General features: G+C 37.9%; 1 protein-coding gene across 1 annotated transcript in view; it reads right to left on the bottom strand.

The window, feature by feature from the left end:
* Positions 1 to 208: 208 nt before the first annotated feature.
* The window catches only part of DISC1 (DISC1 scaffold protein), a 193,626-nt gene continuing 180,392 nt past the window's right edge, over positions 209 to 13,442 (bottom strand). Inside the window, exons 13-14 of the mRNA XM_027657391.1 lie at positions 9,242 to 9,359; positions 209 to 2,311 (exon numbers count right to left, since the gene is read on the bottom strand). Coding sequence (XP_027513192.1) covers positions 2,163 to 2,311; positions 9,242 to 9,359 — 267 coding nt within the window. The 3' untranslated portion in view covers positions 209 to 2,162. The remainder of the gene's footprint in view (positions 2,312 to 9,241; positions 9,360 to 13,442) is intronic.

The following is a 13,442-nucleotide window of genomic DNA, read 5'->3' as shown; positions in this document are numbered from 1 at the left end:
TACAAATATAACATGAATGACAAGTGATCCAGTTTCCCTTCTCAGGAGTTCAGTGTCTTCTTAGAGTGGTTACCTAAGTGGAGTTTTATTAAAATGCAGTGATGCTCTGAAGCTTCAAAACACAAAAGCCACACAGGATTTTTTTAATTGAATGGGAGTGTCTTCAAGAAACCTTGCTAGTGAGAATGAGGGTGCTGTTTCCCTGTCCTCACTGTCCTATATAAATGCTCATTGCTGGATACTCAGTACCTGGGCCCTCTGTGGTATTAACCCACAAGGAACATCTGTGGGTCTTAAAGAAACAGTTTTAAGAACTCTGTCTTGTCAGTGTGCTCTCTTTCCTGTTACCTGAACTCATATGGGTTTCCATGAGTACTTTCTGGCAGGTGGGGTTTCCCATGGAGCTGGTCCTGTGCATGGGCTGAATGCCAGGGTGCTACAGGCTACCACCCATGCTTGTTGGGCTGCCTTGAGCTGGAGACAAACACCTTGGTCATCTGTTCAGGGGAGTTTCAGAAAGTGTCAAAGCTACTAGGGGGAGGTAGGTATTGAACAGGGACTTACAGGAAGAAACTTGTCAGAGCAGCAGCAGAGCAGCAAGAGACCTCCATTTGAAACAGGATGGGAATGCAGTAGCAGAGTCCATGTAACCTGAAGATCCAAAAGTCTTTACAGCAACATGGATGCTGGCCCATATATTACACAACAAGAAGTCAACCAGGTTCTGAATTACAAGGTTGTAATGTGACCCTGAGGATCTGATGACCTCAGAAACCACAGGAGCTCTGCTTCCCTGGTTTGACAACTGTATGCTCCTGCAGGCAATTATAATCCTGTTGTATATCTCAGCTGCCTGGCACTTTTTTTCCTCCTTCATTATGTACTTAACATTGAGGTAGAATTTTCAACTAGTATTTAAAAACACAAGAAAATGAACACAATCTTATTGGTCCAGTGACCTCCAGAATTTGCTAAAAACCTTCACAATGTGGCTATAAAATGAGTAATTGAAGTAGCAGAGAAAAGTAATTCTAAATGTGGCAGAAAAACAGTATCAAAAAAAGTACAGCACTGAGTTGCAAGACATTTTCTTCATCTATTGGATTTAAAACAATTAAGTGGTTTGTTTTTTGTTTTTTTTTAATTTTCCCTCTGGAACAAATGACAGAAACAATTTTTTTATGACATCAGGGATATACTGGTATCACAGGAAGAGTACACAATGAATTTTTGAAGGCATTAACTGTTTTGAACAATGATCTAAATAGAGGTAATTTATAATGGTTGGCTTCAGTTGAGCATTGCTTTTATTTCCTATAAAAATACATGTTTAAGGATGTATATATAGATGTGTCTTGCAAGAAAATCTGCATTCCTTCTGAAGTTTATAAGGAAGATCAAAGTAATAGTAGTAACCCTTACAAGGAGACTTAAATGTCTTATTGTTCATACAATATTTAAATGTAAGGAACACATATCAACACAGGCTTTTTTTTTTTGCTTTACAACCCCTGTTAATACTAAAGCAAGTTTATGCCTAAATAAAGCTAGTTAAACTACTGCTATAGGACTGCTGTTAGTTACCTCCACTGTACTCAATACCACAGAGTAAATGAGATCCAAATTTCTGTTGAAAGAACTTGGTTAGCTTGAATTTCATCCTATTGATTTAATTATTGGCAGGAATGTGAAAATACATTCAGTGTAAGAAAGCTGTTTAAAGCCAAAGGGGAAAAAAAGTTCTTATTATTCTTACAGCTATTTTCCAAGAAATACTAGATGTTCCAGCTTTAATGATGCATTTTTAAATCGGGGGGGGGGGGGGAATCCATGAGACAGATACTGTTTACGAGTCTTCAAGGAGAACATTTCACTGACATTAAAGGCAACTTTGCAGACTCACTTGAAATGTATCAATTTGTAATCTACACATTTACAGGAGCTGCTCTGCTCTGAAAGCTGTTTCCCAATCTGTGCCAAAACATGTGAGGCTGCCTAACATACTTCTGATGATAGACCTTCAGGCTCTATTTCTCCATAATTGATTTAGTTATTAGTTATGCAGGGGAGAGAAGAGATCCCTGAGGCTTAGTAAAACAGTATTCAGTTACTAAAAGCAGCCCTTTGTGAATTAATGTTATCCTACCAGCTCTTTCTGCTCATTATTCCTTCAAGTCTTGTTTTCCTGGACACCAGCTGTCACAGAGGAAGTCTCCAGCTTTTTCTTCTCCTGCCTCCTTGGCTGACTGAAGTTGCACTAGCATGGTCTGGAGTGTCTCCTTCACTACCTGGATCTCCCTCTGCAGAGACTGTGCAAGCTTTATTAAGGAATAATCTATAGGTGATTGGCAGTCCCTGTTCTCTTTCCAAGTTATTAAGTAAATTCTTGTTCTGCTGCTCACGACAGATGGCCATGGCTATCTAATTGTAGCTTCAACTTTTTCCAAATTGTTTGGATTAAACATTAATACATTTCTCACACTTGCTTTCAGAAGAAAAATCCAGGCAAACTCAAGTTCTCAAGTAGCGTTACTTGGCACTTTAAAAAAGGGAGGGGATGGGGGATACTGTTTTCGTGGGAAGGAAGGAGATAAAGAAATTGTACCATGGAGGAAGCAGCATGAGCTGTGAGTTCTCTGCCTGATGAAAGGTGGATTTTTAAGAGAGAGACACTGACCTGGGTAGATCAGACCCCAGGTGAAGGCAACAGGGCAGTGGGAACAGAGACATAACCCAAGTGACTGCAGCTTATGGGGCATTAGTGAGCTTAGCAGCACGTGCTGTGCAAGGCAGGATGGGAATCTAGGTAAGAAGCAAAATGAGCTTATAGCAGAGAAAGTGTTTCTGCTCCACTTACCTCCCGAAACCTTAAACGTTAATTATCAATATAATTGTGGTGCAGAACACACAAATATAAAGCTATACAAGACTCCACAGATAATGCTTTAAACAAGTTGAAAAGCAAAGAGGGCAGTAGCAAGGTTGTACTGTTGTGCATTACAAGGAAGAAGGCCACTTGAAAAGTATTAAATAATTCAGTATAAAATGCTTAATTTGATTAAGAAAGAGTTTTCCACATTTTATTTGTCTCTGTCTAGTTCAGGTTTCCTGCAATGCATTCAGGAAGAAACTGATGTCTAATGGCTCAATCTCTGAAAAATACTTTCTACTTCTCTCTTTCCCAGCTCCACACTGACAGAGGAAAGGTGTCAGGTGCTGGCCACTAGAATACAAGGGGTGCAGCAGTGAACAGACTGGCTGATGAAGGTAGGACATGAATGGAGATAGTAGCAACTGCTGACGTGCACAAGCCTTTAAGTGGCTGGGCTTCCTATGCAGCACAGGTTTTGTTCTATGACTAGACTCTCCTGAGAATAAGCACTTTGTATTTTCAATATATTGGCCTTTCTGCTGATAATCTCATATCAGCAAGGCTATTCATTGTTGAAAGAAGTGCAAGGACTGGGTGTAGCTCAGTGAGACCAGCATTATTTTCTCTTCCACAGCTTACACTATGTGAAGAGGAAAGCAAGCAGAGGAAAGTTAAAGCCTGCTGAAATGTGAAACGAATGACCAAGCCTATGTGAACAAGGCCTAGAGCCCATCCCAACCACACTGAGGCCTCCTCCACAGGTATGGCTGAAGGGTGAGGACCCCAAAAGACAGAAACAGTTTCCTTTCTAGCAGTGTGTCATGAAATTATCTCAGAATCTCACTTCAAGGGAAGTGAAACAGGAGGACACTGAAACAGCTCAGTTTCAAAAATACAATGCACAGAAAAGATAATGCACGAGGACAATCTTCATCCTTTACAGAGCTCATACATTATGAAATGATGTTTTACTTGACCCCTGATATTAATACAATGTGAAGAAAAAAAGACAGCCTCAGGTTATACAACTGTAAAAAGTGAGACACTCCTTTTGAAAAATTGCAACTAGAGTACACCGTGGTAAAGTTATACAAATCACTGCTATTTCAGGAAGTCATTATTATGCCTTTGAAAAGTGTTTTGGCTGCTTTTGATTCTGTTATCAGTTCCTCAATATTTCATCTTTGTGTATTTACATCCATTTACTATGATGTTTTGCTCTTAATATTTGTGCATACTTCTAATTTCTGACCAGCTCTGTTTATCTAAAGGTTTTCTGTCTCTGATTACAAATAATAGCAGTACACACAAAGTTTCTCCTATCCAAGAATCTCAAAGCAGTGTACAAGGACAAATTAATTATGTTTTGCGTCTTCTCTGAAGTAAGAAGAGTTATTATCCTCTTATTAGTGGTCCTGGACTCTCCACCCCTCTGCAACTTAATCATGAGGCTCTGCTGAAAATCTAACTAGTAAAACAGAAATTCTTCAGCTTAAGAACACCATGAAGTCTCTGAAATTTAATTACTTCTGATGTGTAGTCTCTGACTACATGCTGTTACTTGTAATATCCCAAGCATTTAAAAAATTCTTTTCAGGTTGAGAGAAAAAGCAAAATTGAAATGTTTCACCGGATGAAAACTCTTGAAGGATTGAAGAAAATGACAAAGACAAGGAAAGAAACTCCTAACCAACAGAAAGATGGAGTAACAGAAAAAAGATGACTGGATAATCTAACTACAGCAAGATCCAATAACCTCATAAATAATACCACAATCATCTGTAGACAAGTATCTGTCAAACAAGCCTTTATGGCTAAGCAAAATATATGGCATATGGCTAAGCATGGAATCTCTATCCATATACAAAGGTTATATCTGGATAAACAGCTTCACCCATTTTTTAAATTCAAATAACAGTTTTGCATGGGTCCACATGCAAAGGTGCTCTTCATGCTTAAATTCTCTATCCAGTCCTGCAACTATTGAGCCAGTATTCAAGGCAGGAGCAAAACCAAGTTTCAGCTAGGAATATATTCTGGTTCTGCTGTCTTCCTGTGAAAAATTGACAAAATCTCTCCAATGTCTCATAAGCAGTAAATTAAAGTACTTGGGCACAGTTTCACACAGGCACAACCCATATTCAACAACACTGAACATTGTCTTCCATTAAGCTTCTCACCTATTTGACTTCCTCTCTTTGAAAAACTTGAGTATCATGAGAAAGTCCATGATTTACATGGAGATAAAAAGCAGATCTAAATACTGTAGAGATTTAATTTTTTGAAAAAATGGGCTCATCGGTGCAGCTTCTGTTCTCTCAGCACAGATGTTTAGAGAGTCAAAAGGTAGATATTATGAATCAATTTTCTATAGAAAAGATTAGAAACTAAGAGTATATGTTGTAAAACAAAAAACCTTAGAAGGATAATCAAGGACTACTGCTGAGCTAAGGGCCTCTGGGATTTTGGAGAATAACAGCAATTTTTGGACATCTGAAGAAGAAGTTGTCTTGAAGAACAGAGATAATCAAAGATGTTTTGTGTTTTTTTTTTTTTAAATTGGTTAACTATTGTTCTTGTTTCCAACAGCTAAAAGTTACAGTGTCTGGAGACAGAAACTCTGCTAGATGTACCACCACCTAACTGCACATGTCTCTTCCAACCCCAGGCAACATTACACATGAAGTGGCCAGCTAGCTGGAAAGTAGCTCTGCAGGAAAGGACCTTAAGGTCATGGGGGACAGAGCTGAACATGTGCCATCAATGCATCTTGAGGCAAAGGTGGCCAACATCCTACCAGGCTGGATTAAGAAAACACTGCCAGCAGGTGTAGGGAGCTGATACTTTCACTGATACGCAGCAGTGGTGAGGTCCCATCTGGCTGCTGTGGGCTCCACAGTAAAAGACAGAGATGGACTCTCAAAGTGACTTACAGTGGGAAGGGCTCAGTCTTTTTGTGATCTAAAATAAGATCAAAGAGGGTACCACTGCCACTCTTGTGGGATCCCAAAATCTCTTACAGGTTCACCCAGGCTGAGATTCCTCCGTGAGGTACAGACAAGGCTAAATTCTACACTTGTGATTCTGTTGAAAACCTACTCTGGTGTAAAAAAAGACTTGTATGAGTGCCTGCCATATGATAAAGGTGAAAGGTTAGCAAAGTGACCTGCAATGCTTAACAAACATTTAAGCACAAAATTCCATTTTCGAAATAGCGGATTAAAATGTCTGTTTTAGGGCAAGGAATGAAGATTGCTCTTCTAGTAATACTCTAGCCAGGTTTTCTTCCAACAAAGCATTTTCCTGAGGACAAACTATTACATGCATTCAAATTGTCTATCAAAATGTAACTGCTAATTAAGAACAAAAATTACTGTGAAATTGCAATATAGGCTTCATTTAATTTTAGTGGGAATTCCAGTCCTTTACTGTCAGGAAAGTAACACCTCTCATCAGCTCTGCAGACACCAGAATGAGTCACCTCTCATCCTTTGGTTTTTCCAATTAATGATGTGGACTGTTTTCATACACTCACTAATGATTAATCATAATTGAATGTTTTGTGGGTTTGTTTGGTTATACTGTGTAGAATTCAGCAGATCTGTCATAGTGCTGCAGAGAGCTCTAACAACCCCCCTGCCATTGTTTGATGCTTTTTATACAAAAGTACAGTTTAACGTTTGCTGTGAAAAATTTCAATAATAAATTAGAATCACAAGTGGGTCTGTGCCTATACTTAGGACCAAGAAATATCACTAAATTTCTCCTTAGTTCAGTTCATGTTGGCAATTATGACGAGCAGCATGGTTGATTTATGTGTGGTATCCCATCAAAACATAGAATGTTTCATAGAATGAAAAACAATGACATCTGGGTTTTTTCTTCTAATACAAACTTAATTATTAATCAAAGCTATGACACACACTAAACATTGGCAAATGGCTCGAGAGTATCATGCATTTATTTTTCTCAGTGGAGTCTTTAAAAGCCTTTTAATAATCAGACCACAGGATAAATTTACATCTGTGCAGCCCCCAGATAGATTTTTGACCTAATACAGTTTGCTACATTCATGTGCAAGGCAGTTTTTAGGGGGGATGATGGGAGGGGTGAAAATAATCAATGAACAAAAGTTTGAGAGCATGAGCTTAAATATCTGAAATTGTAATGAAAGCAGGATAAGTTTTTCAGAGTTCTAAAGATTTTTAATGAAGACTGCATAATTTTCCACTATTGTGGTAGGAAATTATTTAAAACCAAATAAACTACTACGCAAACAACAGATCCATCTATTAATCATCCATCTTCTATTGAGGGTAATTGTTGTCTTCTATCTCAGTACTAGTTCCTGAAATATATTCAACTTACCAATGAGTGAAAGTTTATTTTATAGGCACTGAGCAGTTTTTATTTTTAAAAAAACCCACAACAATCTACAGGTCTGTAGCACTGTGGTAGCTATTTTTCTCATTCCTTTTTGAAGGATAGCTCAGTGATTACATGTACCAGATGGTAACATTTTATGCACATTGATCTGGGCTACTTCTGAAATAGCAACTGAATGTTAATGAGGGGTAGTGAATCGCTAAACTGCTTCTTTGTATGTCCCTATGTTTTAAACATGTTTTTTTATTTTGTGACTGATGGTCTTGCTAGGACCAGGATATCACACAGTGTGCATTTCTGTATTTAGGTAACGTGAGCTGAATTTCACTGATAGAGGAAATCAGATCTCTATCAGACAACCATGGCTTAAAACAAGACTAATCTATAACACTTCTGAAATTTCCAATGATTAATTTCATTTTTTCAACTGACTCTTGCAGTTTGAACAGCTATGAAGAAATATGCATACTCCATAAAAAGTACAAATACTACTATTTTTCATACTTGTAGTGTATTATCTTCTGGAACCAAAAATGCAGTTTTTCAGCTTATTTTATCTTACCTTATAGTAAACTATAACTATGATCAGACCTGACTGTTCAGAAGGTCATTAGTTTAAATCCCCTGCAAAGAGCCCATAACTCCAACCCTCAAAACTCTTCTTCTATTATGGTCAATAAGAAAAGCTCATTTAAGAGTAAATATATATAAGGGAGGAAGGAATTAGATGCTGTACACACAACCAAGTATGCACTCTGTAAATATAATTAAAAGAATGTTGAATCTTTCTATATATTGTCTGTATATTGAAATACTTAGAAAAGAAAGATCTGAAGTGGTAACAAGTTACTGACTGGATTTTGTCCCCTCCGATGCAACTTTGCCCCAGCTCCATTCTCCCCTCCACCTGCCTTCTTAAGTTTATCCTTCTGATACCTTTAAATAAACCAAGTTTTTAAAATAAGAATTTTGCAATGACTTGGCAACTGATGCCAAATTACTTAAAACACAGTGGTATTTCCACACACTATTTTTTCTCCTTTCTCTAAACTACCCCACCTCAGCTTAGCAGGAGCTGAATCCTTTCTAGTACCATCATCACCTTAACTCACCTTCAGGTGTCTGCAAGGGCTCCTCTGCTAATCTCTCCAATCTGAATTTATTAATCTTTCTTCATTATCCTCTTGACTGACACCTCTTCTTCAAAAAAACTTTACCAGCTAAGTACTCTCATCTTCCCTGGCCACATTGGTTCTTATTCTCTTTACCCTTTCTCAGAAGAACAAAATCTCTTTTATGATACATTTTTCCTATGAAAGTTACAAATTAAATTTAAAAAAATCTGTGCCCTTACATTTTGAAATTTTGAAAAATTCCTAATGAATGCCTCATAAAGGTTAAGCAATCTTAAAAAAAATACTGACAGATGAAGCACAGAAAGAGATAAGGGTACATAAGACATCTCATCTGGTTGCTTCCACTGGACTATTAGAGGCAGATTAAATTTTGTAGGATGCCACATGATACATCTGTTTCCCACTTTTTTAAAAATTAAAAAACCCCAAACTATATGTAACAATATACACAGTCTGAGTCAATAATGTAGGATTTAATTTAGTTAAATCATGTTGGGAAATGCAGGTGCATGAACACTTGTATCCATGCAGCTTTTGGTGCATCATGTTTTTACTTATATGAGCATTACAAACAAAATGATTTTAACAGTAAAATAAAGTCTTTTCATTGCCTAATCTCAATTTACAAAGAACTAATTTCTATTTAAATCAATTAAAGCTAGATCAGACCACAGTGAAAATGCACTGTAGGAAACAAAAATGCCCATTTCAGCAAGACAATTAATTCTTCCATTCTTAATGTATCAAATCTACAATAAGAACTAGCATTCGATGAGAATCTGAAAGGTATTTCATGTACATACTTACATAGATTGATACATATCTATAGCTATAGCAAAAAGGATATGAATAACTCCGTCATCAACTCTGCAGGTGGAACTTTGCAATTGATCTTCCAGATGCACCAATTTCTCACTTATTGCTTCACATTTTTCTCCTAACTCTGCAGAAAATATGAAGAACTCCTACAGAAAGTTGAAAAAGAAAAAGAAAAAGGCATGTTTGCTGCTGGCTGCACTTTCATACATCAAATTTGCATCAAATAAAGGGAAAATAAAATATTAGTAAGCGGATATGATGCTTTGCAGTGCAAAGATATGGCTTAAAAGCAAATTCCTATTAAAGAGACAAAAAGCTGTTACTGTATAATAAATTGGTGATTTATATGAAATGGAATGAGTTTGTGGTCTCAGTCTACTTCCCAGCAGAAACAAGTCATGATATCACTTTCAGCAGATGATTAAAGGGGTGTGAAGACCAAACTTCTCTCCATTTTCCCCTGTTGACTCACCACAGCAATATGATTTACACTTTTAGGTCACTTAAATATTTCAAGCAGTATCACTTTTTGTATCTCTTATAAACACAAAATGTACTTACATTTTTGAAGAAAAGTCTGGCTGAAATACTTAGGGACTTTGTTCAACTAATCAAAGAAAATGCATCAAAGTCTTGGAGATTATGAGACAAAACCATGCTTTTTTACTGAATTATCATTAAACAAAAAAAAATTTCAAAAATAATGGTTCTCTACTTTGAAACTAGTGTAAAATGGCAGAAGTACTTGTCTGTATAAATTCTAAGTCCTTCCCATAATTTTTTTTCAGATACACTGCACAAGAATAATTGCTATCTTTGACATTTTTCAGTGAATTTGAGAAATGACCCGAGCAAGCAGCAAATATGAAGAGGGAAAAAAAATTAAATCAATTTGTGCAGCTCTGAGACAAGCTTTTCCTCTCCCTCCCACGGCACCATAGCACTGCCTACAGTGAATGACAGGGATTATTTGTAAGGAAAAGATTATAGTGCCAAGATGAAGTTCTGCTGGAGCCATATTGAAAAAAAAAATTTGAATAATTTATCAACTGGGATCCAGAAAACTGGATTTTCTCTAAACCTGATCTATGCACTCATTCATAAAGCAATATGACCAGGGGGCCATATACAATTTACAGAAAGTTTTTCCTCTGCTAAAACAAAGAAAATGTACTTGGGGTCCTTTGCACTGATTTGTTGCTGTAAGAGCAACCATCAGTGGTTGTCTAAGAAAACTCAAGCCTTCAATCAAAGGCCTTCCAAATAAATTGTGCCAATGCTTGTTGGAAAGCTGCCCATTTGGTAAACACATTTACTAGACCTCAGTTCTGTGCTATCCTTTCACTTTGCATCACACAGTGCATAGGAGGAGTCAAATGTGAGAAGAGCTACGCTTCCTGGCACATCCTCAATTATGGCACAGAGCTTTGACCCTCCTGCTTCCCTAGGGCCTCTGCCAGACATGGCTATCCAGTACATTGCACAGGTGCACAACCACCTGCAGCTCAAACCCTGGACGGGTGGGCTTGTTAAGAGAGGTCACGTTGCAAACACTGGCAGTTTAGACACAGAGCAGCACAGCGCCTGAGTCCCTGGCTCTGTGCACAAGACCAGCATCTCCAGAGACATTACCAAACATGAGAATCTACAGCAGCACTTCACAGAACTTACAGAAGCAGCACTTCACAGAACTTACAGATGTGAAAATGACCCATTGTTTTTAAAATGACAACAGGAGAGAAGAAAGAAAACATTTTCCTTGCAGCAACTAGGAACATCCTTTTCTCATGACCAGGAACAGAAGATGAGGACAAAGTCTTCCATTCAGCAGCTAAATTATTACTCAGTCCTGCTGGTAGCAGGACTCTATATGCTGCTATGGAGTGGGATAACCCAAGCAATTTCTATCAACAGAAATTGATGTGAATCGTTCTGTGACATGCATGCAAGAACAGATGAGAGTTGTCTAAAAGACCTTAGGTCTTGGGCTAAAAAACTCAGTAAATAGAAAAAAATACCGAGTACTCTGAAAGCACATCTAAAACTACAACCATGTATGGAAAGATCCACCTTTGATCACTGGTTTTCCTCTAACAGTAATAACATTTAAGAAAATCAGGTCTTCAAATAACCGTCATTTCTAACAGCAGCTTAATTTCTCTTTAATACAGCCATAACAGTGTAGGGATAAACTATTTCTGCATCTACATAACCCAGCTGCCTTTTTAGTTGAAATGAGAAGTTCCTCCAATACTTTAGACCAGCATTGTCTCACAGGAACTTAGTTGCATGTGTCATATGAAAAATGCAGGAGAACCATCACATAAAGTATGATTTTCCAGAACTTATATATATAAAAGAAAATGGAAAAAATATACACTGCTCTCAAAAATACACAATAATAATTCTAAATATTCAAGCAATTCCACAGTTTCTGCTCCCAAGGCTTTGTTTGAAAAAAGTTTGATAACCCAGAGAAGTAGATAGAAAAGAATTCTCTTAGTGCCTTTTATACCTGGTAGCATCACTGGTAATATTTTTATTTGACATTTGTCTACGTAGGCAGGGAAACCACTGTCAGCGACACAAAACTATTCAGAATAGCTCCCGGTTGGAAAGTGGCACTTTACACTGATCAACAATATCTCTGAGAGGAGAGTGGACTCTGCCTCAAGCTCAACATATTAATAAAATACAACCCATCCAGGCTTGTAGGTTATCTCAGTGTTACAAGCTGCTGTAAGTCTTAAGATTTCTTTGGTTATTTTTGCACTAGCATCACTTTTAGGAAGCAGCTAGGAGAGATTGCCGGAGTCAGGAATGAGCTGAGATGCAATATTGCTTTATGGATTTTTCTGTAAACAGGGAATGTAGCTGGTTGGGAATTTTTTTTCCTCTAAATCCTTAAGCCAGTGAAAACAGCACAAATAATGGACGTGAATTAGTTTTTAAGGTGAAATTCTTCTGCCTTCTCACATAAAGTAGAAATTCTCATGCTCTCCTAGAGATGTAAGAGCCTGATGCAAAAAACAGTAAGAACAAACAATGTTCCAGATGATGCGTTGCTGGAACATCAGCATACTGCATTGAGAGCAGAGGGAATGGCTTCTGGTTTAGTGTTTTGCATTTCATTTTACTCTTTTACAAGTTGTTTTAGTAACCTGTGAGCAACAGCTGCTCAACAGCATTACTCAAGGAGAATGTTTGATCAGCTTTTCCAGTGCAAACACCTTCTGTGCTCTTGAATCTGGTTCAATTTTATACAGAAGAATCAGAATTGTAGTAGCTAGATTAATTTAATTCTACTATGGATTAGAGTCTATATTACAGTCTTAGGTCATTGTGCTGAAAAACAGGATTCACAGATATATCCTTAAAATTCATTCTTACAGAGGAACTTCTGTAAAAAGGCATTGCTTTGCTTCCAAGTAGCACCATCATAATTCCAATAAGATACAAGCCTTAGAAGACCTTCTGCAGAGTCAAAGCCAGATTTCTTTCACCTGCACTAAATTTTCTCTACTATAACAGTTAAAATAATTCAAAATAACATAAATAACAACTACAAAAAGTTGCCCTTGCAGACAGACACTTCTCTTTATGGCACAAGGTTTAGAACAGTGACCTATTGTTGGCAGAAGTGCTGCATGTTTACCCTCGACCCTTGCAGAAGTTAATGGCAATTGTCAGCACTTGAAACTCCATAACATCAGGCCAGAGTATCTCTTAAATAATTTCTAGAAACAAAACACAACAATCCATATGTTTGTCCTGCTTGAGCAGATGCTTCAGTCACATGCAGGCTAAGTGCACATAACCCCAGACAATGAGCTACACAGCCATGAGGTGTCCAAAGTGCAGGTGGAGGAAGCATTCGTTCCTGCTCTGTATCCCAGATTTCCTGCCCCATATGCGTTGTTCTGGGCAGAATAATCGTAGATGTGGAAGGCAACATGTCCACCGAGAAGAGTTCTAATCTCTGAGCCTGAAAATAATGAATGTTACTTGTGACCAACACCATCATGGCAAGGTTGACCAGGAAGCAACCAGGGACCACCAAAGCCCACTCTGTGACTTGCAGTGTGACCAAGCCTACTGTGACTGTGCTCAGCTGGTGTCTGTATACATGGCTCTTAGCAGCTGACAACAGATGGTTGCAGGGTACTGGCTCCAGGGCTAAACTGCCCTTGCCATGAGCAAGTCTTCGTCCTGCAAACTTCTCTTGCTAC

Source organism: Corapipo altera, unplaced genomic scaffold, assembly GCF_003945725.1.
Source record: "Corapipo altera isolate COAL_440 unplaced genomic scaffold, ASM394572v1 2c, whole genome shotgun sequence".
In the NCBI taxonomy this organism is placed as follows: domain Eukaryota; kingdom Metazoa; phylum Chordata; class Aves; order Passeriformes; family Pipridae; genus Corapipo; species Corapipo altera.
The sequence above is the reverse complement of the archived record's forward strand: the minus strand, read 5'-3'. Positions and strand labels throughout refer to the sequence as shown.